This window comes from Sus scrofa, chromosome 14 (assembly GCF_054392235.1).
Source record: "Sus scrofa isolate SSC_HxYL_T2T_F1_AM1 chromosome 14, Sscrofa_HxYL_maternal_Yorkshire_Landrace_v2.0, whole genome shotgun sequence".
Lineage (NCBI taxonomy): Eukaryota > Metazoa > Chordata > Mammalia > Artiodactyla > Suidae > Sus > Sus scrofa.
In genome coordinates this window covers 104,797,478-104,824,805 of record NC_139396.1, presented here as the reverse complement: position 1 = coordinate 104,824,805, position 27,328 = coordinate 104,797,478, and the positions used below count along the sequence as shown (strand labels likewise).

The 27,328-nt window shown below is 38.5% G+C and overlaps 1 protein-coding gene across 3 annotated transcripts in view; it reads left to right on the top strand.

The window, feature by feature from the left end:
- LOC146396914 (uncharacterized) overlaps positions 1 to 27,328 on the top strand; it is a 225,114-nt gene that overhangs the window by 95,732 nt on the left and 102,054 nt on the right. Inside the window, exon 3 of one of the 3 annotated variants that reach the window (XM_084997462.1) lies at positions 22,635 to 22,708. The exons of the other annotated variants lie outside the window; for them this stretch is intronic. Coding sequence (XP_084853588.1) covers positions 22,635 to 22,708 — 74 coding nt within the window. The remainder of the gene's footprint in view (positions 1 to 22,634; positions 22,709 to 27,328) is intronic. 3 annotated transcript variants of the gene reach the window in all.

Here is a 27,328-nt window from a genome sequence, read left to right as displayed (position 1 = left end):
AAGGAAAATGCCAGTCTCATAGCTTTGCTAAATGTAATTTATAGTTTAACCATCATATTAAATCCTTTAATTGAAATCTGTAAAACAAATGGCAGTCTTAGTAATTCCTTTATCAGCTTCCTGTTCTCTGCCTGCTTAACACCAGCCTCTAACCCAGGGGAAATATAGTTCCCAAATGCAATCCTTGAACTTGGGGAAACGTCACTGAATCTTCACATTGCATAACCTTAATGTTCACTATTCCTGCAAGATAATGCACTTTAATTTATCATACAAATGTGCTCATTTCCTTTTTGTGGTTCAAATGCATATTAACAAGGCCTTTCTAGCTTAATATTATCTGGACTTCTGGCTTACACTGTAATTATACATTAAAAAGAACAATAGTTCAAACAGAACAAGAAACAGAAAAACAGAATCAAAATGGCAACTAACAAGGTTAGCAAAACTACAGAATGAGAGAGAAGCACAGAGATGATAAGGAAAAGCCAGGATTAGCAGGATATTATCTCTTTCCCAATACATTGCTCTCTGCAAAAGCTGTTGCTTGTTTTTTATAATGGGTGCTTTCCGACTTAAGTGTACACTGGGCTTTCTTTGCTACCATGTGCCTAGATATTTGACAATTTCTCTGTCTAGAACAGCAAGACTTCTCTAGTTATTTAAAGGTACGCACATCCTCCCACAACCTTAAACCCGAAGCCAGACATGCCAATTAATTCTGCTAGTTAGAGAACAGGCAGGATCAGACTGAGGGATGGGTCAGCTAGTCCATGATGTGTAAAGGAAAAGCCACCTGGGAAATAAGGAAAAGGACTCAAGAAGAATCCACTTACACCTACTTGCTTGAAGGATCCTGGGCCAAAGGGGAAAGTGGCAAGGGTGAGGGAAGGGAGTAGGAGGTGAAAAGGCACAGACCCAATCCCGACCCCTAGGTGGTCTTCAAGACTAGTACCAAGCTCCAGTGCCCATCTACAGGAAGGACCAGTGACACTCCCTCCAGCTCACTGTCAGGGCAGTGGGTGGATCCTGGAGAGCTGACCACCACCACTGGCTATCCTTAAAGGAAAGCTCCAGCTAGAGAGGTGAGTACCATCCCAGCATGGGGCTTTCAAGCTTTCTGCTGAAGACGCCTGGGGCTTTCCACCTGTCGAACTTCGCCTTGAACTATCTTCCTTCTGGCTCTGAAGACTGTGACCTACAAAATCACTCCTTACACTGTACTAGCATAGCTCTTCCTCCCTGCAATGGCATAAGACTCTCCAGGAGTATTGTTATCAGTTTCTCGCCAGTTATTATTTCTGAGGAATAAAGCCACCAACATATTTTCAAAGCTCCATAACCCCCATGTGTAAGCAGACTGTAGGTCTCTTTGCTGAAGCTCTCCCAGATTCTGACCTGCTTTTCTTTCTGTTTCATTTTATTACCATCACCCTCGGTGTCTGCTTATACTACACCCTGCTTTCCATTCCTCTTTATAGGATTCTCATCCATTTTAGCCAGAATCAAATCACCAGGACACTATGTGGACCTCAAGTAAGTGAAGGTGTGGAACCTTGACTCAAGTGTATGAAGAATCCATTCCAAAATCCTACAGTTATTCCTAGCACCCAGAGGAGGCTGTCAGAGGGTCAAGTGCGTGCTCAGGGAGTAGAAAAGGGGATAGGAGAACTGGGTGTGCAGAAGTGGGAGGTGGTCATGGGCACTCCAGGGACCTTTGTGCCTCTTAGCGTGTGGTGAGGCTTATGAGAAGGTGGGAGCCAGCAGGACAGGATGCTTCCCAGTGCAATAACCTTCCCTGTGGTCCCTTCCCACCCCACACAGTGGCTTGACCTCCCTGCCCAGCACCTAGATTCTACCTAACCTTGATTCTGGGCTTTCTGCAAACCCCATTCCTGACTGTGCTTGTGTTCAGCACCATGGGAAAGCTCCAGAGTCCACACAAGCCCCACTTTGCTGATGTTGCCTACTGTTCAGCAGCCAGGGAATTGGGAATTGGGGCAGCCTTCCATCCAGCCCCTTGACTTTCTCAAGCATCCTTCCAGAAAGCCTTTAAATCTGTAAAAAGCCATCCACTGATGCTACATTTACCTGACAGTTGCTTCCAGCCTCCAATCTGAGTGACACAGTCCCTTATATCTCATACGCTGACTTTTTTTCTTCAACTCTCTCCCTTCTTCTAGAATGTCTGAGTTCCCCTCTACTTAATTCCCTTGAGATCATACCACTTTATTTCGGAGAGAGTTCAAAGTAAGTGCTCTGGGTCATTTCACCATCTTGTGCCATCTATAATGTAGCTAGTCCTGGTAGCTGACGGCACCTTCTCTAACTTAAAATATATTTACATTTCCTTGTTCATTTTGGTCAGGATCACTGGAGTAGAGATGGAGGCATATATCCCTTTGTTGCTGTTGCTTTGTTTCATACTGATTTTCAATCTTGGTTTCTCACAGCCCTTTTTCAGGAATTTGAGACTGTTTTCCCCAGAAGTAAGACATCCTGGCTTTAGTTTATCCCTGAAGCTCAGGGATAAATAGCTAACAGAGGGCAGGCTTTTAAAGTGTTTCTCAAACCTGCATGAGCTGGGATTCACTAGAGTGCATTTTGATGATCCCACAAATTTTTCCCATCACAAAACCATTTCCCCCCTGCCCACAACCAGCAATCACCCTTGGGTAGAACACAAGAACTTTCTTCCGCATTCTCAGAGCAAGTTTCCCATCCACTTGAGGACAGCCCCTGAAAAATCAGGAGTAACCTTTGCCTTCTCTCCTGTTGAGTCCCTGAATCTAAGTGATCTAGAGTCCGATCACAAGTTCCAGTGTTTTCGTCGTCATTTCTTGGGTCATCATGTAAAATTAGACTTCTAGCAACATTTCCTGGTAAGCCAAAGTTCCCAAGATCATTTACTTACTAGGCAAAACCTAAGTTAGGATTGTTACCTAATATGGGAGATTAGAAAAGGAAGGAAAAGGAGAAAAACATGAGTTATTTCTAATGAGTTTTTTAGTTTTATTCTATTTCTCTATTTCCTCCTTTTTTACTTTTTTTAAAAACAGAATAGAGGAATGACCACTTTTCAAGAACCTACAGTGTGCTGAGCCATGTGCTGGCACTTTCTTGAAATTATTTTGTCTAAATTTCTAAAAACCTTACTAGATAGGCATTTTAGATGGCTGAACTTTAAAGCTAGGCCAATAAAGGGATATGTCTAAAATTACACAGCAGGTTGGCAGAATCAGAATTCAAATTGGGGTGTCTAAGTCCATAACTAATGTCCCTTCCTCCATCCCACTCCATTTCTCAAAAGTTTCATTTTATTGTCAGTCTTCAATCAATACATGGATCATGGCATGACCAAATTAAGGAGGTAGCACATTGCAGAGAAAGCCTATTGTACCCATTCCAATTCAGAAAGCCTGGGTTTTTCTTTTTTCTTTGGCTGTGTGACCTTGGACTATTTGTGTGGTTTGTCTGCCTCTCTCATTACATCTATAAAATTTATTTCAATAACTGGATTATCTCTAATGTTCTTTTGACTCTGACATCCTATGATTCCTATATATAAGTAGATGAAGCCATTTGAATAAATTAATATATTGGAAATCAAGACACAATTCTTTCTACCTCTTTCCATAATAGTCCTCCCTTGAAGAACTCAATTTCCAGGCACTAGTGTTCTCATCACTATGGACATTACTGCTTTGACAATGCCATTTCATTCACCTTTAGAATTTAAAAATCGTCCACCATGAGCGCATTTCAAAAATTACTCGCAGGCAAAGGTTAAAAAGTGGCAGCTACATATAATGAATTTCTGAAGAGTATTCAGTCCCCAATCCTTCTAATACAGGTACCACTTTTCAACAATAAAGGGACCAGAATAATCAGAAACAGAGTCTTTAAAACACACACCTCATATTCATCCTTCATCTTTTCAGCAGTCCTACCACAACTGAACAAGAGCCTTTTCACACTTCAAGGAAACTCCTTTAGCCTCTTCATTCAGGTTTGATCTTAAGGAGGAGAAACAATAGCCATTCGGATGACCACCAGAGACTTCACTTGAGTTCCTAGTTGCTAAGGTGTGTGGGTGCCCTGTGGGCATTAGGCAAAGAGGGAAGAAATTTGGGGTATCTGGTTTTCTTTTATCTGCTATACAGTTCTCACTGTAAATTAGGGCATTTTCAGTTTCCTTAGTCTCAAGTTTCTGTGGCATTAGCATCTCCGGTCTCCATATTCATTATCATTCCCAAAAAAACATTTCCAGAGGATATTGTTTCACTGTTGTTCTTGTAGCATTTTCTTTGAAGATACCTTTTGAAGAAACTGATGCTCCAAAAGGTGGAAAAGGAAAATATAACTTGAATGTGATAGAATTTGTATCAAACACTTATACAACACCACCACTCTATATATTTTACAGCCATATTTATGAATACAAATTTGTTGAAACATATCTGAAAGGATATACAACAAACTGATAATTGTACTTTTCTCCAAGGAGTGGAGTGAGTACAGGGGACATGGGCGAAAGGATGTTAGCATGGTCTGAAACATCTTAACGTTTTGCAAGGAATTTTTAAAGAATTTTTAACTCTAAAATGTGTAAAGAAAATGAAAAACATGTGCTACTTTCCTTTACTTTCAATGGTTAAGATGATTCTTTGATTTCTGCAGCCCTGGGCAAATATGCTTAGCTGTCTGCTATTTGGGCATGGGGTCATCTACCTCCTACCCTTCTCCAGCAAAGTCAGATTGGCAATCCTAAAGCAAGTCCAGTAACTATTTTACTCCACTTCTGATATAAAAGAACATAAATAGGACAGATTCAGGATCTGACTTGAGCATATGTCAGGAATATCCACCTTGTTCCCTCGCCCACCCTGTCCTTGGCCCTGTGCCCAGGTGGAGGACCTCCTGCCCATGCATCATGCATCTGGGTCTTCTGCAAATACAGTCCTAGAATTGATGAGAGTGTCCCCTAATTTCTGCCTCTGCTTCTCACTGCCTACTTTCTCTTCTGCCACCTTCCAACCCTCCCATTGATGCTTGTACTTCAACACTAGTCTTTTTAGCCCTTCATGACCCCATGAAGTCCCCATCACCACCCAATCTAAGGTGGTAGCCATTCCTTTAGTCTTGGGACTCTGTAGATTCTTCTAGCTCAGAATATCAGTATGGTAAACAAGTAAGTATATGGTTAAAAAAATTCTACAGTGCTCATCATAGCTAATGGGGAAATATTGAACATATTCATCCTGAGGTCAAGACCAAGTGCCAATTATCATCAGTTCTATTCAACATCATCCGAATTCACAGCCAGGACAGTAAGAGGAGAATAAAAATTAAGCCATGAATATTGAAAAGGAATAAACAAATCTGTCATTATCCTAGATGATATGATCTTGTAGGTAGAAAATTCAGATGAATCTAATTTACAAATAAATTGCTAGAATTAGAATTTAGCAGTGATTGTAGATATGAAATCAACAGGGAAAAAAAAGTTGCAGTCTATGTAACCATGAAATAGAGATTCTGTATACATTAACAACAAAACTATGAAGCACTTTGGGAAAAATTTTATCAAAATTTTGTAAGTCCAAGGAGAAAATTACAAACAGAAAAATAAAGAACATGTATTATTTTTACGTGATCTACAAAGTAGTTGGGAGTATTGAATATTTAAATGAAATGTTTCAGAGGTAACACATAAAACAGTATTCTTTAAATAACAGAAATGTCATAGGAATCATCTACTTGCTGAAGTTGATACATTTTTGCATAAGCATCTGCAAAATTTCAAATTAAAAACAAATATAACCTATTTATCTAAAACAGTTTTTGAATAATTAGTTTAAAACACCAGAAAACGTGTATACAATAAAGTGATAAATCCAACAAACCAGACAGCAAATACTACTGTAGTATTGTAGATTTGTCACCATATGGGATAAACACTAATCAGTTGGCAATTGTTTAAAGTCTAATTATTTAAACACAAATAGCATAGCAAAACAAAGCAAAAAAAACACACACACAAGAAAAACCTCCGAGCATGGTTTCTAAATTCATCAATTGAAAGCTTCTATTGTAAGTTTACTCAACAACTTGAAACAAGTTGTAGCCTGCTGAGGAATAATAATCACAGACAAATACATGATAACACAGGCTTCAGGGCTGAACCTCTCTTAATATGTCCATCAGCACATCATTCCCTTAGTCTTGTCTGACAAAAGCTGCCTCCACAGTCCCTGATATGGTTGATTACTTTTGTATTTTGCAGCTGTTACTCTTTCTTTTCTGGTTGTCATTTATGTGGAGTATTTGAAATATACTTGCCAAGGTGGAGTTTTCTTTAAATAATCTAAGACATGTAATGGATGCCTCACCCGTTATAAAACTTCAAGCTTGCAACAGGAGAGTGGTATTTTAATGATTTGAATACATATTTTCAAAGGTTCAGCAGAGAAAAATGCAAATGAGGTGCCGAAGAATTTGTTGAAAAAGTTGGTAAAGTCCAAATATGCCGGTTTAACTGCAATTTGGAAAAAGCACTTTGGAGTATTTCAATAAAACAAGTGATTAAAGAATCCTGAGTTAGATCCATATAATGGGTAACTCTTGTCAACTTTAAATTTATTGAAAACAATAGAAAGAAATTTTTGATAAAACATTAATGGAATATACAACTAAGGTGATAACTATGAATGAAGAAATAAATAAAAATTATTCTGCCATCAAGAAGCAAATAGCAGCAATTTTTTTTTCTAGGTTATACCAAGAGCGGTAAATGGTTAAGAGAAAGACATAAATTTCATAGAGATTAAGCCCTTGTCAGTTGCATCATTTGAAACTATTTTCTCCCATTCTGTAAGTTGTCTTTTTGTTTTCTTTTGGGTTTCCTTTGCTGTGCAAAAGCTTTTCAGTTTGATGAGGTCCCATGGGTTTATTTTTGCTCTAATTTCTATTGCTTTGGGAGACTGACCTGAGAAAATATTCATGATGTTGATGTCCGAGAGTGTTTTGCCTATGTTTTCTTCTAGGAGTTTGATGGTGTCCTGTCGTATATTTAAGTCTTTCAGCCATTTGGAGTTTATTTTTGTGCATGGTGTGAGGGTGTGTTCTAGTTTCATTGATGTGCATGCAGCTGTCCAGCTTTCCCAGCAATGCTTGCTGAATAGACTTTCCTTTTCCCATTTTATGTTCTTGCCTCCCTTGTCAAAGATTAATTGACCATAGGTGTCAGGGTTTATTTCCGGGTTCTCTATTCTGTTCCATTGGTCTGTCTGCCTGTTTTGGAGCCAGAAAGACAAAGACAAATACCATATGATATCACTTATAACTGGAATCTAATATCCAGCACAAATGAACATCTCCTCAGAAAAGAAAATCATGGACTTGGAGAAGAGACTTGTGGCTGCCTGATGGGAGGGGGAGGGAGTGGGAGGGATCGGGAGCTTGGGCTTATCAGACACAACTTAGAATAGATTTACAAGGAGATCCTGCTGAATAGCATTGAGAACTATGTCTAGATACTCATGTTGCAACAGAACAAAGGGTGGGGGAAAAAATGTAATTGTAATGTATACATGTAAGGATAACCTGACCCCCTTGCTGTACAGTGGGAAAAAAAAAAAAGAGAGAGAAAGACATAAATTTCAGATAAAAGTAAAGAAGTGGATTCTTGGACAGCTTGAAAATGAACTTAATAAAAAGTGAAATATATGATCACGTTGAAAAAGATTTAAATATCTTGCCAATTTGACACGAAATACTGACATCAACTATGATGACAAAAAATAATAATATGCCCTACAACCTGGACATCAATAGCAAACTAGTTAATGTGGGTCATTAATTTAAAGAGTATTTAAGATTAGTCACTACCCAGGATACCTTGAAATGCTCTGAAATTTTACAGCTTATATATAAAAGAAACTTGGGGGAGAATTTCCCAAATTTGATAGGAACCCTAAGCAGGTACATGACATTACCATTAATGAGGTATAAAACGTAAAGAAAATTTTCCAAGCCATCAATAATAAAATAAATTCTGCCACCCATGCTAGAGTGGTGACTAAATCATCTTTATGTTACCTATATAGAAAGTTACATTACAAAATCATTTTCATATAAAGAGGCTATCAAAGCAGATCAAAAAAAAAAAGGCAGAAATAGGTCTATTGAACCAAGCTTTTAAAATTAAAAGAACTTATTTTTCTAGATTTGGGGATGTTTATATTTGTCAGCCTTTTAATTTTGGAATTTGTTGTGAGTCCTTTTTTCTTCCAAATGAATATTCACATTTGTACCAAATTATGTATTTTAATTGTATATTTTTTTCTCTGAATGAGCCACCTGCCCCAAATTGTGAAAACACCAGTCTCCACAAAACCTAGATCTACTTGCTCCTAGGTGAGGTGAAATTTGGAACTGTGAATCAGTAAAGGCAAACATGTATTTATAATTTCTCAGGGTTGTTTTGTTTTGTTTTTAACCTCTTCTCAGCTGGAAGCCTGGACACAGGTCCTTTAGTTCTCTGGGGATGGGCTTGATTCATTTCTGGTCAACCCTTATCCCAAGGGTGTAGCATTCTGGGGTCCAGGCTTTCTGGGGGGTGGTCTTCTCTTAGACTTTCCAATCCAGATGGCCACTGGGCTTCTCTCTTTCACCCAGCAAGTTTCAAAAATTGTTAACTCAGTTTGCCAAGTTCAGCAAAAGCACAGGGCACCAGCCAGGGCCTTTGGTGTTCTGCTAATCCCTCAAGAGTTGCCACCATCAATGATATTTTGATTTGGCTATTCCTTACCATCTTGACATTATTAAGTGTTTTAAAATATGTTTAATATTTTTAATCCACCATTTCTAGTTGTTTTCAGGAGGATATTCAGTCTGAATTATTAACAATCCATAGCTTGGACACAAAACCTTATCTGCTCATTTTATGCTTGATTTAGAAAAGCCCTATATCCTATTAGCCGTATTCTTGCTTTAAAAAAAATAGTAATAATACATTTATTTAAATTAACACGTAAATTTTTTGGAATAAAATACACCCACAACTTTACTAAGCAAATAAAACGAGTATCCTCACACACCATCCTAATTCTATGCTCTTTTTTTCACAATTTTGAAGCCATAGGCTAGCCAAAATTTTGAATTATGCTTTCTTTTTTTGTCTCCATTCTCAAGATTTTATCATAAGCATTTTCTCATATCATTAAAAATACTTGATAAACATTTTAGATGGTCATCCAGTAAAAGTATATTGCTACTCTAAATTATACAGGAATCATGTGTGCAATTCAGTTAATTAAAGAATAAGATCTGAGAATAAATAAAAGATACATATGCTTCACCTAGACTTTGTATTCCTTGAAGTTCAACTCTGTGGAACAGATTCACTGCCCAGAATGAAAGGCTTGTTAGGGAACTTGGTTCAGAGCCTTTCACTCATTCTCTCTCTCTCTCACTCACTCTGACCAAGAGAGCTTTGAACTGAGCCAGTCCCAGTGGCCAGAGGTAGAGAGTTTGCATTTCCTGATGAGCTGGACCCAGCCAGTTCTGAAGGCACATCTAGACACATGGCAAAGGAGGTGACTCTGGAATAACCAAAACTCAGTGTTTCCTCAGACACACACACTTCTTTGAAGATTCTTTCATTTGAAAAATTCCTATTACACATTTTTTAATATGGAAACACATGTTTGGGTTTAGGAGAGTAAACACAGCACGTATGTTTCCCTCCTACCACTCCAAAATCCCACTGAGATGACAGCAAAGATGTGCAGAAAGGAATTAAGCTGTTACAGCTCTTGTAAGAAAATTGGAACCCATGAGACGACTCAGACGTCTATTTTGATGAATTTCTAAGGGCAAGAAGGGGGAGAGGAGTGTATCAGAGAACAGGCTGCAGGGAGCTACTGCCCGCAACACCCAGAGGAAGCGGTCACGGGGAATCGAAAGTGACTCTAGGGGCACCACCCCTAGTCTCCGAGCAGTGATCAAGATAAATAGAGGAGGGCAAATGGGACAACTGGGGCATATCTCTTGCACCCCATGCATGGAGAGCTTGGCAATGGTTAATATCTGTCCCCATGCCAAAGTCTTAATTTTCTTCTCTGATGAAATTACGTGATCTGTCTGAAAAGAGCCAGACCCAGTGTTCCAGATGCAGGTGTGGGTGCCACAAACTAAAACTCTGTTGGTTTTGACACCACGGGGAGGAGGAAGCCTGCCTACGTGCTCCCTGAACACACACCCTGAAATAAAACCTGCTGGTTGTTACCTCCACGCTAGAGAGAGCTTCTGTCTGGTGAGCTATTACTGCTTAACAATTTACCCTGAAATGTTGTGACTTAAAATATCAACCATTTTACTATAGCTCATGATTGCTGGCTCAGTAATTCAGGCAGAGTGCAGCTGGACAATTTTCCTGTTCCATGTGACACTGGCTGAGGGCACTTGTTGGTATTCCGATGGAGGGTGGCTGGTCTGGAGGGTTCAAGGCAGCTTCACTTATGTCTGGCATAGCTGGAGGCAGGGCTCTGCTGGGATAGTTCTCAGGAGCACCCACACATAACCTGCCCAATATAGAACTCTCTGGGTAGCTGCAGTTCTTACATAGTTACTCAGGGATCCCAGAAGCCTCCAGTCTCTCAAGGGCCAGGCCTGGGAACTAGCCCATCATCACATCCACCGTATTCTATTGATCAAGCATCAGAAAGTCCATCCAGATTCAAGGAGGAAACATAAACCTTGCTTCACTTTCCTGTGGGGAAGAGGGAAATAAAAATGAACAAACCACTAAATAGATAAGCTACAAGGACGTGTTTTGAGTTGTAATGAAAAAGCAATTAAAAGGGAGGAGAGTGTCAGGAAAAATGGGAGAATACTATTTATATAGGGTGGTCATGAAAGTCTTCAATGTTTACAAGACTTTTGAGCTGGGACCTTAAGGAAGTGAGAAGGCAAAGATATGAATTTTGGCTTTTACTCTGAGTTTAGCAGGAAATCTTCAGCTTTTCAGCAGAGGATTAATATTATCTGGCTTGAATTTTAGAGATACTCTGGGCTATGTGGCTAATAGACTGAAGGGGAGATGCATGGAGAAGTAAGGCTACAAACTAAGAGGCAATTTTGATAATATGGTCAAGAAATTATTATGGCTTGAATGATACAGAATGATACAGCAGTGGATGTGTTAGGTGGCCATCTCTGCAAAGATACTCTGTACGTATAGACATACCTACAAATATCTTTTTGTGTTTCCGGACCTAATTCCAACATGTAGGTGTGGGTGTGTGTAAGCTTACACACACTAAAAAGCAATTCTTGGACATGAGCAAGGTGTCTGAGAAGTCAACTCAATTCTGAAACTATGTACCCAAAGATGGCATCAGATTTCACAAGCAAAGGCTCAGTCTCCCAAGATCCCCCTCCTCTTCAGACAACAATCATAAGCCCAGGTACCTGTGCTTCTAACCAACTGGCTGTAAGTCAGAGGTTTCCATTACCCTCTCTTTGGGTTTGATTAAATTCACTAGAACAACTCACAGAACTCAGGAAACCCCTTTAATCACTAGATGACTGATTTATTATGAAGGGTATTAAACAATAAGAATCAACAGTTAGATGAAGAGATACATAGAGCAAGTTCCCAAACAAAGGTCCTTGTAGAACTTGGGGCCTAGCATGGTGGCACATGGAAACATTCTGGTTCACCCACCTGGAAGCTTTCTGAACCCTATCATTTTGGGTTTTTATGGAAGTTTCATTACATAGGCATGATTGATTAATTCATTGGCCACTGGTGACTGAACCAATTTTCAGCCCTCTCCCCTCCCTGGAGGTCAGGGATATGGGACTAAAAGTCCCAAACCCTCTAATAAGATAGATGGTTCTCCTGGCAACCAGCCCCCATCCTTAAGTAGCACCAGTAGTTGCCTCATTAACATAACAAACAACATCTTTGTTGTTCTCATCTCTTGGGATAAGACATTCCAAGATTTAGGAGCTCTGTGCCAGCAATGGAGATGAAGACCAAAGATATATTTATTATAAATCACAGTATCACAAAATCTATTTTCAGTTAATTAATTTTTTTCACCTTATACATCATCAAAACTGTAGTTTATGAATTATTGGTTAAAAAGCCATAGTAATATTTCTCTTTATCGAACTAGAACTTATATACATTAAAGTATGCAAGTCTTTAGTGAACCATTTGATTAGCTTTCACATATGTATACACTAATATAATTCACAATCCCTCCCATCCCTCCCTGTCAGTATTCTCCTAAGAGATAACTGCTATTCTGACCTCTATCACTATAGATTTGTCTGTATTATGTACTTTATATAAATGGAATAATATAAAATATACCTCTTTATCCCTGGCATATTTTACTTCGTATTATGTCTGTAAGATTCATCCATGTTATTCACATACATAGTGAGTTCATTCCTTTTCACTGAATATGGCATGATTTATTTATAAAGATATAGCTGAGAATATTTGCTGATGGTTTGGAAATAGGATCTGAGAGAAAGATAGGAATCATTTTTGCCTGAGCTTCTGGAAGACTTGGAATTGCCATGGGGAAGGCTATAGAAAGCAAGTTTAGCTATGGGGCATGGGAAAGTTTTGTTTGGGGGAAGCTGCCTATGAGATGCCCATTAGTGGAGAAACTGAGAAGGCACTTGTATATGTTAATCTAAGAAAAGTCTGAGCTGAAGATCTCAACTGGGGAGTCATCAGCACATACAACTGTTATTTAAGCACCAAGTTAAGAACCAGACTAGTATCCATGAGGATGTGGGCTCCATACCTGGCCTTTTTCAGTGAGTTAAGGATCCTGTGTTGCTGCAAGCTGTGGCATAGCTTACAGATGTGGCTCAAATCTGGCATTGCTCTGGCTGTGGTGTAGGCTGGCAGTGGTCACTCCATTTGACCCCTAGCCTGGGAACTTCCATGTGCCACAGGTGTGGCAGTAAAAAGAAAACAAAAGAGAAGAACTTGATGTGTGGTACTTAGAGGTGCTTTTGTTTTGACTTAATTGCAGGTCAATTTTTACCCATTATATGACTGAATTACTTAAAGTCCATGAATTTTTCCTGAGGATTTTCCAGACAACTCCATAAATTGAAAATGTTTTATTCATTTTTTAAAATTTTGTATAAATAATAATTGAACTTTTCACAGACTTTAACCCCACCTATCCCCACGTTGTTTTTCATATTGAATTAGGAAAGGAAGTAGAGTTTGTACTGTTTGGTATTATATAAATAATCAAAGGATGGCCCAATAGCCTAAATTAAAAGAAACAACTCACTAAATGGTGAGTATAAATCATCTTGCAAACAAAAATACAAGATGCAGAAAGCTGATAAAGCAAGTAAAGACAAATCCTATTTTTTCTAAGTTCCCTGTTAAAATGGAATTTTTAAACCCACAGATGTTTAGAGGAGGTAAAAATATACTTCCTTGTTTGATGGAACTGCTACAATTCCAAATATATAAATCCACCCACAGCATTAATTAAAGTTTAAAATTGCTTTTTTCTCTGATGTGAGTAGCATAGTGTTTTTACCTGAATAAGGCATTGCTTTTCCTCCTTGTTCTGCCAGATAAGATACAAGACTCTTTTAAATACATATTTTTTTTTCCCAGAGGGAGCAGCTTAGGGAGAAATATCTAGAATTCTATTTGAGACTTGTTAACTTTGAGATGCCTACTAGACATCCCAATGGAGATGTTAAGTAACAAGCTGGTTATACAAGTCTGGAGTCCAGGGAAATGGTCTGAATTAGAGATATAATATTGGGAGTCATCAGCATTTAGTGTAATTTAAAGGCATGGAACTGGATAAGATCATCTAGGGATTTAGTATATATAGGGAGAAAAATATAGCTCCTTAATCTGAGCCCCAGAGTACAACATTAGAGGGTTAGGGAAATGAGAAAAAATCAGTAAAAGAGACTGAGAAGGAGCAGCTGGGTGAGTTGGAAGGAAAACAGGAAGAGTGCTATCCTGAAGGCTAGAGAAGAAAGTGTCTAAGAAGAGATGTATCTATTTTGATTAATAAGAGGAAAGTGGGAGTTCTCTTGTGGTGCAGTGGGTTAAGCATCTGGCATTGTCATTCCAGTGACTCAGGTTCTATCCCTGGCCCAGAAATGTCTGTATGCCTCAGGTGTAGCCCCCCCCAAAAAAAAGGATGAAAGTGTAGATGTGACATTGGATTGTGCAAATGACACTGGAGGTCATTAGTGATTCTGATAAGAGTATTTAGAGTGAAGGGCAGGAATGAACACACATTTGGAGTGAATTCAAGAGAGAATTGAAGAGAAATTGGAGCAACAGGAATAAACAACTCTTTCTGGAGCTTTGCTGCTAATGGGAAGAGAAATCAGGCGATGCGGTCATGGAAGTCTGTTTGTTTTTAAGTTAAAGGAAATAATAGCATGTTACTACACTTCTGGGAATGACCTAGAAGAGAGAGGAAGGCTGATGATGCAGAAGAGCGATGGGAAACTTACTGGAAGGATATAAGCTAGAGAAGATGGGATCTGTTGCACAGTAATAAAGCTGGGCTTTAGCTAGGAATATCAACAGTTCATCCAGAATGACTAAAAAATGTCAGAATATATAGACACCAATGTAATTAAGGAGTTAGGCTAGTGGGAGTTTGTGAAGCACTTTCTGATTTGTTCACTTTTCTTGATATTCTCAGCTAAGTGAGGATGGGGAGGAAATATGAGAGGTTTCAGGAGAGTAGGAAAGTAATAAACATATAATGTTGATCACCTGGCAGCTTTAAAGGTCCACTTGAGGTTATTGATCATCGGTGTAAGGGGAGAGCAGTCGGTCTAGTTTTATGTTTTACTACAGCCACTTGCAGCTGTGGATCCAGGCCTGTGAGGAGTTTCATCAGTGGTTTCCCCAAGCAGTATAACAAGTAGAAAAGGGTAAAGAGAGTTGAGAGTGTGTGTAAGGAAATGGTGAAAATAAGTGACCATAGAATTTAAACTGAGATCACAAAGGAGAGGAAGACATAAAGGGAGATGGAGAATGTGAAGATGCTAATATCATGGATTAAAGGTCCAAATGGAGTCAAAAGATATTGAAGTCGAGCGCTCAAAGGGATGAGCAGAAAAGACGGCATAAGTGTTGCACTGTACTTAATATTGACATTTTGGAGGAGACATGGTTTCAGGATAAGAGCAAGGCTCACTGTGAAAGTGAGTGTGGAGGTAGGATAAAGGGCAAGATCACTAAAGAAGAGCTTAAGGAACTACAGGTCTGGGAATTAGAAAGACCATCCGAGTGTACGTGTAAATCACTAAGACTTACAATAGCATAATGTTGGCAAGACTGAAAGTGAACCAGAAGTCAATACCTTCATTGAAAATCAGCCATAGACTGCAGTGAGGATGAGTACTGACTGGCTAATCTCATAGTCTAGTGATATGAGAGTGATATGAGAGAGAGAGAGAGCTCAGGGATTTTATGGAGGAAGCAAGGAGAATGGTAGAAAGTGCAAAAAGGAGCAAAAATCCCACTTCCCTACCTGTAAGAGCCACCATGAGAGGGCTGCAGGGAAAACCTCAGCCTGAGGCCAAGACTAGGCTTCAGTTTTAATAGAAACAATCTGATTTGGGTGCTGGGAGTAGATTGAAGGAGAGCAAAGGGTGGAAGCAGAATGAAAAGTTAGGAGGCTACTGCAAAAATATAGGCAAAAGATGATGGAGCCTTATCCCGTGAAGAGAGTAAAAAAGGTGTGAAGATATGGTCAGAGTCTGAATATGTTAAAATATATCATATTTCATTGCACCAGTGATTTTAAAATGCCCCATTATTTCATGTACCACGAAGAAAGAAATCAATGCTGCCAATTAAACAGTGATATAACTTTTTTATGATTCCAATTTTAAGATGCATCCAAATTCCAGAGATGTTAAAATATTAAAATGTGCATCTGCAAATGGATGAAACATAATATATTGGTTGAATGTATTGAGGAAAAAACTCTTTCCCCAAATAAAATTAAGAATTAAACAAACAGAGTATTCAGCATCTTTGAGAGCTTGCTAGAGAAACTCCCTAACAGCTGCTTGAAGAAAAGTGAGGCTGTGCTCCTGTTAGGTGCCCTTCACTGGACACATTTTGCCACCTGTTTACTAATTGGCTCCTGTCAGAGAATAGCTCCACGTTCCTTGGTACATCTAATTAATAGCAACACATCAATTTACTTATCATTTGCTTATCCATATACTACTTGTTATTTCTAGTTAATGGTTCATATCTAATCATTGTGAGACGGTAGCTCAGATTCGTTCATGCAGCAAATTTATCCCTGTCACCCATGAATATTACTTTATGGCCATAGGAAATAAAAGAGCAAAACAGCAGTCTTCACTAAGTTAGAAGTCCTATGTTTGTAGCCCCTCTTCTCCTGTGTTGTATCAAACTGGCAAGTCTTCCTCATTGGATCATAATCCTGACTGCACATTAGAAATACTTCAGGGTACTTTTAACAAGTACTTATTCCTGGACCCCCACCCTAGACCAGTTAGATCAGAATCACTGGAGGTGAGCTCTAGGCATCCGTATTTTTTATAAAAATACAGGTGGCTCAAATATCCCACCACCATTGAAGGCCATGGGTATTTGGAAGCTTCCTCATTTGATGAGCGGAGATCAATTTGCCTAAGAAATATTGCTTTAACTGTATAAGCCATGCAATAGTATATAACAGGCCTCAGAAATGAATATGGAATGACATAGAAACATACAAAGTGTCACTAATGAAAAATAAAACTATTTAGAGTATTATCTTAATTGAAATAAGTTTTGTCTGCATATTTGTGTGTGTGGGTATATGTCTAATTAATAGCCATAGATCAATTTACCTATTATTTTCTTCTTAATATATTGCTTATTATTTCCAGTTAATGGTTTAGGTCTGATCATTATGCAAAGATGATTCTGAATTGTACATGGTTCAGGTTTCACCTTATCACTGATGAATATGATGTACACACACATTGGTATGTATACACATGTATATATGCATCTATACATCTATTTCAAGATTATAGGAGATCTTAGTTTTTTTTCTCTTTTGACCTCTCTTTTCTTTTTTTTTTTTCCTGGCCACACTACAGCACATGGAAGTTCCCAGGCCAGGGATCAAATCCAAGAAGCAGATGAGACGTATGCCACAATAGTGGCAACGCCAGATCCTTAACCCACTGAACTGGGCCAGGGATCAAACTCAAGCCATGGCAGAGAGAACACCAGATCCTTAGCCTGCTGCATCACAGCAGGAACTCCCTTGACCTCATTTTTTGCCATGCAAATATATTCACTCTGTAGCAGTAATTCATCCAGAAACAATAGCAATATCTATTCATCGGAGACAATTTGGAAAACTCATAAAAGCATAAGTGAGAAAATATAAATCATTCATGATTCCATCATCCAGGAATAATCACCTTGGATGTTTTGGCTCATTTTTTCCAGAAAAATTTTTTTTCTTTAAATGAGAGTGTGTGTAAGTATGTATGTGTATACAGAATTACACTGAAAAAAATTTTAAGTTTTTAACCATTTTTGTTCTCTTAATAAAAGATTTTACCATGTCATCAAAAATTCTCAAAAAACAGGAGTTCCCATCGTGGCGCAGTGGTTAACAAATCCGACTAGAAACCATGAGGTTGCGGGTTTGGTCCCTGCCCTTACTCAGTGGGTTAGCGGTCCGGCGTTGCCATGAGCTGTGGTGTAGGTTGCAGACGCAGCTCAGATCCCGCGTTGCTGTGGCTGTGGTGCAGGCTGGCAGCTACAGCTCCGATTAGACCCGTAGCCTGGGAACCTATGCCACGGGAGCGGCCCAAGAAACAGCAAAAAAAAAAAAAAAAAGACCAAAAAAAAAAAATTCTCAAAAAACATATCGTAATGAACTACATAGTATGATAAAAAAAAAAAATTTTGAGGAGTACATGCAGTCTAGCTAGGCCTCAAGCCAGAAAAGCAAAACAATCCAGAAGAGTTTGGGAGGTTAGAGAGCTATAAGCCTTAGCAAGCAGTACTGTGTGTTTTCGCCCTGAATGTCCTCTGCATGGCTCTCTCAAGAACTTGAGCGAGGAGGACTGTGAAGCACGTGGCACTGAGATTTGTAAGTTGTAGTCCTGGCTGTTTCACCAAATCGTTACAGTGGCTATCTGAGTAAATTTATCAAAGTGAGGTGAGTTAATGATAAAATATAAAGATGTGGGAAATGAACTTAAGTCATCAGGATGTATTCATTTCTAAGACATTCCCAAGGCCAGGATTGCAAGAACTACACCATATCTGGTCTTAGCACCAGTGAAAAGTAAGAGACTCACCAGTAAATTTAGCAAATGCATACTGTATTTAGGGGGGAGGGAAGCAAGATCTTTTATTAGTGTCATGCACTGGTGGATGGAAACATTTTTTCTACCCCAGATCTTTCCTCATTAACCTATTTCTCAGCCATAGACCAGCATGAAAATAAGGCCATAAGTTTGCTATGGGTTATCTGTTACTAGTATGGGATTTTTTTTTCCCTTTTGACAGCAGAGGCTGCCTTTGTAGAAGAATGCCCAACAAGATGGGACTGGGATTCCAGAACCAAAATGGATTGAATAGGAGTGAACATTTATACAAAAAGGGAGATGTAGAAATAAAGAAACAAAAATAGAATAAGATGGAATTTTCAAGAAAATTCTAGGAGTTCTCGTTATGGCTCATCAGAAATGAATCTGACTAGTATCCATGAGGACGCAGATTCTATCCCTGGCCTCACTTGTTGCCATGAGCTGTGGTGTCGGTCGCAGACGTGGCTCAGATCTGGCATTGCTGTGGCCAGCAGCTATAGCTCCTGGGAACCTCCATATACTGCAGGTGTGACCCTAAAAAGACAAAAGAAAAAAAAAAAGAAAATTCTAGAGAGTAAGAGTGAAATCATTTTGAATGTCTCAATTGTAGCGTTATATAAATTCTTAAAGAGAAGGCATCTGGTTAGACTGAGGATTTTCCTTGATATGGGAATTTTAGCTTTCCAATTACATCTCAGTGGGAGACTTCTTATAATTGAGTTTTAAGTTCACAGATGGTAGAGTCTGAAAACCTGTCACAAATTGACCAACACTAAAGAACTGAAAATCACCAGCATTTCCTTCTTTCGACTCCATTTTCTCTGCCCTCTTTCCTTCTCTCATGACACTAAATCTCTGCCAATGTTTGTGTGGGAACAAAATGTGAATCTGGGCTTCAAGATACACTGAGCTCTAGAAATACTACTTTTCCTTGGTTAATGTGACTTATAAAGACAACATTGGTTGAGCAGTTGTGTGCTAAGAGTACTCAGGTTTTGTCTGAGGATTTTTGTTGTCTGTTTGTGGTATTATGTTATGGTCACTGACATATTTTTAACACTAAATATCATACATGTTGGCTGTTGGCCTTATATCCCTTATTCCTTAGATTGCTTCAGACATTTAGAAGGAAGAGTCTATAAAAGACACAGTATTTAAGTATTTGGCTTTGCAGATGCCAAGGGAATATGGGGCAAAAGAGACCCCATAATACCGTTCCTGAAGATACCTCCCCTGCCACCTACCAAGCCCCCATGGAAATCTAGCCGAGACTGAGGAGAAAAAGAAGTAAAGAATAAAATATTTTAGCACACATTTGTAGGGGTTTTTGTTCCCCCCGCTGTACAGCATGGGGATCAAGTTGTTCTTACATGTATACATTTTTCCCCCACCCTTTGTTCCGTTGCAATATGAGTATCTAGACATAGTTCTCAATGCTACTCAGCAGAATCTCCTTGTAAATCTATTCTAAGTTGTATCTGATAACCCCAAGCTTCCGATCCCTCCCATTCCCTCCCTATGTAGGGGTTTTTTTGAGGAAATAAGAAACCACCATTGGGAAGGAATACCTGTAAGTGGTTAATCGTATATGGTGGGGTCAAATGTGATCATTTTATATCTCTAGCAAAGTGGCCACTGGGATATGCTGTCGTCTGGGACTTTGTATAAGTCTATTAGCTGAATTTGGACAATATAGCTGAGAGTTCTTTAAGACTGGGAAAGAAAATAGGGTGTGATTTCCTGGCTTAGTGAACAAAGTGGTACTGAAATTAAATTGATTTAAGCATTTTTTTGGATCATATTTCAGAAGTATTTGATCGCAACCTCCCAAAAAAGCCTTGAAAACCTGCATTTCCCACAGCATTGGTCTCAGAAGGATAGAGAAAAAGTGATAAGGTTAGGAAAGTATTGTAATAAAGCTCACACTGGAAATTTCAGAAACTCTTCCCATCCTTTTCCTTAAGAGGAATTATATCACCATTGTTTTACATCTTACTGTTAAGTCTCTTTAATTAACAAGGGAGAACACCTGCATAATCTAGCTACACAATTTAGCATGCACTGAGAAGTCGGACCCTTTTCTCCATCTGCACTGCTGTCCTAGCTCCACCAAGAGGAGAGCTTCTGATGTGGGCCAAACACAGTAGCATTCCCTTTCCTTCAGCTCCTAAACTTTCATGAAGTGTTTGGGGTCTCATCCTGTTGAAAAGGAGGAATCTCATCAAAGGAGACTCATGACAGGAAGGAGGGAGAGGCAAAGGGGTCAAGCAAAGTTCACCAGGGTAGGAATCTATACAGGAAAATAGTGCCTCACCTCTTAATGAAGATCAGCAGTACGCGCACGTGTGTGTGTGTGTGTGTGTGTTCTGTTTTGGATCCTGTAATATGATATAATTTCTTTGTTAGGCAACATATTTTCCTTCTAGTGGAAGGTGAACACTGCAAGAGAGAGATTAAAATCTCTGCCCACATCATACAAAAAAAGGAAAGAAAAAGTTATATGATCATCTCAAAAGATGCAGAAAAGGCTTTTAACAAATTCAAATCCATACATGATAAAAACTCTCATCGCAGTTGATACAGAAGGAACATATCTTGACATAGTAAAGGCCATTTATGACTAATCCTCAGCTAACATCATACTCAGCGATGAAAAGCTGAAAGCCTTTGCTCTAAGATCAGGGACAAGGATGCCCACTCTCACATCTATTTAACACAGTATTGGAAGTCCTAGCCACAGCAATCAAGAAATATAAATTGACTTTGTTAGTTATTTTTTATCTATCAATACTGAATACATTCCAGCTCTCTTTAAAATGCATTTATTTTATGAGATACTTTCCATCATATGCCTATCTTTGCAGCCTTGTTTCAGAGTCAGATAATGGAGTAGCCCAGCTTGATGGCTTTCCCCTGTCTATTGCAGACTTGCTGTAATGTGCATTTCTCTGTCCTTGAGTCTTAGCTGAGCACTTAATATCTCAGCTCAATGTTGCTTTTAGGTTCTGGATACAGGTGCATTTCTGAGCCTCCTTGTTGTTACCTTTCCATCATCACTTCATAATTTTCTAATTTAAAAAAAAATTAAACATAGTTTCATATCATCCATGTTTAACAAACTCATCAACTATCTCTTTGGGAGAGCTCAATTGCATGCTAACTATATACTCGTCCAATTAAGAAATTATTAAAAATGAATAATAGACTATGGTATAAAAAAGAATTCCCTCTTTAGATAAAAGCTGTAAAGAGTGACTAGGCTGAGAGGGAAGAGTAGGATTGGGGTCCCTTAATATTTAATTTTCTCTCATGATTTTTCAAACTTAAAATAATCAATAGGATTTTGCTGGCCTACTTGTTTTATTCCAGAAAAGTATATGTCAATAGATAAAAAGCAACTTAGTAACAAGTGAATTGTTCACCTTCACCAGATCAACTTATTTTCAACATTTTTTATGTTTTTCCATTATTATATTACATATTAAAATGTCAGATATTCCAAATTACATTTCTAAAATTTTACACAGAGCACTTGTACTGCATTTGTTTTCTTCCAGCATTTGTCAGCATATCAAAAATCACATGCTTCTAGTTAACATTTTTGTAGTTAATGTCATTGATGATTTCATTGGAAATAGTTTCCTAATGCCTTCAGGTGTTTTATTCCTGGCCTTTGACCTCCAGGATTAAATTTCAGACACACACCTTTCTTTGTAGAGTCAGTAATGTGTAGTCTGGTAAGACATTCATAGTAACAAGTAAATCAAATATTTCCTAAGTAGTAAATAGGAAGTAATGTTTTGAGAGGAAGAAAGCTCGGTGCAATTAAATTACAAACCTTATATATGTTCTAGAGCATGTACTAGGCCTTTTTTCCATCTTCTTCAACTACTCACAATCTCACAGGCTGTTGGAAGTTAATAAATATTCATCAATGATTGATGTCATTGAGTACACTCTACTCAGAGTCTCATACTCTCAGATATTTATCAAGCGGCCAACATCAGTGAAATTTTCATCACATTGCTCAACTGGTTCCCTGCCTCTGGGATCTCCCTGCTGCAATCTGCCCTGTGTTCTAACACTGAATTAATCTTTCTGAAGCTCTACTTTTATCATATCACTCCCTTGTTTAAAAATATGTAATTTGTACTTTTTGCCAACTGAACTATGCCCACACTCCTTGACGTTACTGACCAAAGCTTTCATTTTCTGACCCCCTCTCCTTCCAGGCACCTAACCACTGCTACCCTCTCAACTCTACACACCAGCCATACTCAAAGCAGTCAAGTCTTCCGATGTGCAGGTAGCTCAAGCATGCTCTGTCCTTTGTCCAAGCCTTTGCTCCAGCAAGCCATTGCTTTGAACAGGCCTCTACCCGACTCCCACCCCTGGTCCCCTTTGCCTAGATAATTTCTGTTTATCCTGAAATTTTCAGCTTTAATATTTCTTCCTCTTTGGGAAGTGTCTGGGAGGGGGAAACTTCCCATTCTACCCTTCTTGAGTTTTTGTGGCTGAACTAATAATAAAATTGGCCCAAGGCAAATTAACAGGAGATAAAGAAATTTTAATTCATGCACACAGAGGTCTCAAAGAAATTGGAACCTAAGGATTGGCCAGTGTAGGCAGCTTTTATACCTTTGAGAAAAAGAAACATTAATTTTTGTGAGGAATTGGTAGGACAAAGAAATTTAGGTATAGGATGCTCTGTTAGTGAAGAATCTAAACAGAGTTTGGGCTTGGGGTAGTAAAATAAAAAGTAGCAAGATCTGTTTATATATGCTTCTCTGCCTGAATTTCTTATCTCTTGTGATAAGGGTGTCCTACCTCTCAATGCTAGCTGTGCACCTTTCACATGAAAGATTTATTTCCTGCTTTCAAGGAATCAGACAAGAGGGTCAGAGTGTCCTTACACTGGCCATTTCTTAATTAACTTTAATTCAAAGTAATCAGTATGCCATTGAGGCATATCTGGGGGTAGCCTTCCCTGAGCCACAAAAGTAGGCATTCCTGGACCTACTAGACTAGTTGAGTGTCTCTGCCTGTACTTCCCTAGCAGCAGCTGTTCTTCCAAGTCTGCAGTAGGCTGAATGATGACCCCTCAAAGCTATCAGAGCCTAATCTCTAGAACCTGTCAAGGTTACCTTATATGCAAAGAAGATCTTTGCAGATGTGATTACATCAAGGATCTTCAGATGGAGAGATTATCCCAGATTATCTACATGAGAGCCCCAAAAGCAATCACAAGTGTCCCTATAAGAGGAAAGCAGAAGGATATCTCATACAGAAAATGAAAAGACATGCAAAAGAAAAGGTGGTGTGAAAATAGAAGCTGGAAAAGGGAAGAAACAGTTTCTCCCCTAGAGTTTCTGGAAAGACCACAACCTTACAACACTTGGATTTCAGCCCAGTAATGCTGGTTTCTGACTTTGGGCCTCTAGAAGTAAAAGAGAACACATTTCTATTGTTTTAAGACACCAAATTTGTGGTAATTTTTTGCAGCAGATTTGGGAAACTGATACATTATCATAGTTCTGTCAGTCAGGGGCCCATCAGACAACAGATGGCATAGTCAATCTGGCAAAAAAAGAGTTAAATAAAGGGAGGGTGTAGTAACCCAAGGCTAATAATAGGTTGCCCTTATCATTTCTGAGATGATGAGTTAAGGGAACAATTACCAGAACTCAACAAGAGCTGAATTGAGAGGGTGCCCCAGTGGAAGCCATGGCCTTTAGTAGGGGACCCAGTCAACTTAAAGTGACTCAGGAGGAAGCAAAGCAGTGTAGTAAATATCCCAACCTCACCCTGTATACACCCTGATTTCTCTCATTTTGGTTAAACCCAGAAGCCAGGGGTAAAGGAGTCTTTTCATACATCCAAAAAATGTATGAGACTCTTAGATCAGAGAGCTATATGGAAGGACATGGTAGAGAGTGATGGTAGGGGAATTATCCCATTCAATCTCAATGGCTCATTTAATTACCTGACACCCTCCCTCTGCCTTAAATGCCAGGAGTGCAACTACTTCATCTGTCCTTATTATTATGAATCCCAGGGCCTGGCATGGTATATAGCACAGACTAGGAACTTTATAAAATATTTATCAATGGAATTAAAGAACAAAATAACACCTCATAGGAGAGTTAGACACCCTTCCCAGTTGGGATCTGGTCTATTTCCAGTTTTCATTTTCCACTGTTTGTCTTTATGAACCCTCTTCTAGAGGCCAGAATGGACCACAAAATAACAACCAACCTTGCCTTACCTTCTCCCACCTCTACACTTCTGCTTGTGCGGTTTCTTCTTCCTAAGCCACCCTCACCACCTCTGCTGAAATTCTGTCATTCTTTGAAGTCCGTGTTTTGAGCTACTTCCACTACCATGGCTGTCTGGATCACCCTGTTGAAAACAATCCCCTGCTTCTTGACACTCTTTCAGCACTCATTTGTATCTCTCTTTCAGCAGTAACATTTTATTGTTGTATTCTTTTGACATGGGTACATGTGTTATAACTCAACTCGAAGATTGTCATTTCCTTGAGAGCTGCCTCTTTATCTCATGAAATGTTACATTCTAAACAGGATTTAGCCAGTGACTTTTAAAGACAAGTGCACCCCAAAAAAATGTTGAATAAATAAATTAACTGTAAACTTTTTGTTAATTAGCATATTTCATGGTCATTTAGTTATCCTAGTCTCCTCTTATTTTTTGTACTGAAAGCCAAAAGAATCTTCTTGGAATGTCAGCTTTATCTCTTTCCATAATAGTAGTTTCCTCATTTAATAAAAGTCACCCAAGAAAAGGCTTGTGGGAGTTCCTGTTGTGGCTCAGCTGGTTAAAAACCCAACTAGTATCCATGAGGATGTGGGTTCAATCCCTGGCCTCTGTGCGTTAAGGATCCAGTATTGCCTCAAGCCATGGTGTATGTAGGTCACCAGTGCTGCTCAGATCTGATGTTGCTGGGGCTGTGTATAGGCCTGCAGCTGCAGCTCCGGTTCGACCCCTAGCCTGGGAACTTCCATATGCTACAGTTGTGGCTGTAAAAATAACAAATATTTTAAAATTAAATTTAATTTAAAAAAGGAAGAAAAGACTTGTGAACAAAGTTTAGGTCCCCACTCTTGTCTTATTAAGCTAGTAACTCATAATACTGCCATGTTGTACTATGAAGCATCATTATCATTTGCCCCAGAGGTAATAAGGGGTAGTAACAGATGTTCAGGAATCCCTCTGGCATTTCTGAAGTTTGTCTTGAGGTATGGATTTACCAGTTTTGGCATTCCTCAGAACTCAGAACAAGTTAAACTGATTTTAATATAACCAACCATTTACAAAAAGGGAAAAATAGAAAGAAAGCAGCCATCAGGATTCAAAGGCGTGGCATATACACTAACCAAATTCTATGCTATTTTAATAAAAGTCACATTAGGGGAACAAATACTATATTTAAGAAAGCTGAAATGAAATATCCTGCTGCAAATTTATATACCTCTTAAAATCAGAATAAACATTTAAAACAATCTTTATTCACAATTACCAGGAATATTTAGGAACACTTATGAAAGTTTGTGAAATTTACTGTCCCATTTCACTGTAGTATCACCTAAAAAGAGAATATAGAGCTGAGTGTAGCTCCTCAAGGACTATTATGAAGGATGGTATGAATACCTCACATACTGACTTTATTGCTGTCAGAAATAAACACATACTTTTATACATAAAATCTATGTAGTTTAGTAACTATATTTTGCAAATGATTGCAGCACCATAATGACATCCCAGAAAAACTCATATGTGAATGTCTTTCGAAGTATTTAAGCTCTTTAATATTTGAATTGCTTATAAATGTTTATCTGTGTTGTGTTTTTCTTACAAAACCTACCAAGCTTACATCGTTGCAATGCATAAGTCAATATTTGCATATGGATATGGGTAAACACAGCTTTGCAGTAGATTCATTTAGATGCAATGGGCAGAATAAAATATATATTTTCCAAAGGAATTGTTCCTCTTAGCTGTTCACATAGAGTTTAAAAGCAACTGAGTATTCAGTGTTTCACAGCTACTTAAACTAGTAGGGACTTAATAGCGAAATTCCTAAAGGAAAAAAAAGTATTTGAAAAAGACAAGATTTTGGTAAAAATCCTAGAGGGTCTTTGTTTGCAGATGACATAATTTTCTAAAAGAATCAACAAGAAAACTCATGAAACTAATAAGCAATTATAGAAAGGTTTCAGGATACACGGTCAACGTACAAAAGTCAATCGCTTTGACATATCCTAGCAATGAACAAGTGGAGCTTGAAACTATATGTAGTACTATTTAGATTACAACCCCCCAAAATGAAAGACTTAGGTTTAAATCTAACAAAATATGTGTGAGATCTATATGAGGAAAACTATAAAAATCTGATAAAAGAAATAAAAGAAAATAAATGTTGACATTTCCATGTTCATAAATAGGAAGATTCAGTATTGTAAAGATGTCTTTCCAACTATAGACTCAATCCCCAATAAAAATTCCAAAAAGTTATTTTGTGGATATCTACAAACTGATTCTAAAGTTCATATGAAAAGGTAAAAGACCCAAAATAGCCAACACAATATTAAAATAGAAGAACAATGTAAGAGAATTGACAGTACCCAATATTAAGGCTTACTATAAAGCTGCAATAACTAGACTGTGTAGTATTAGTGAAAGAATAGACAAATAGGTCAGTGGAACGGAAAAAGACCCACACTTTGCATCCTATAAATGGTAGCTATCCACTATGAGATGACTGCAGAGCTTCTATGTATGCTCACAAGGAAGACTTGTCCATTCCTCTGTGTTTCACTATCTGGCCCAGAGGTTTCCTAAATAGTTGCACTGAAATCACTGTGGTCCAAATGTGGTTACTGATTCACTCAAATTGTCAGTCTCAGTG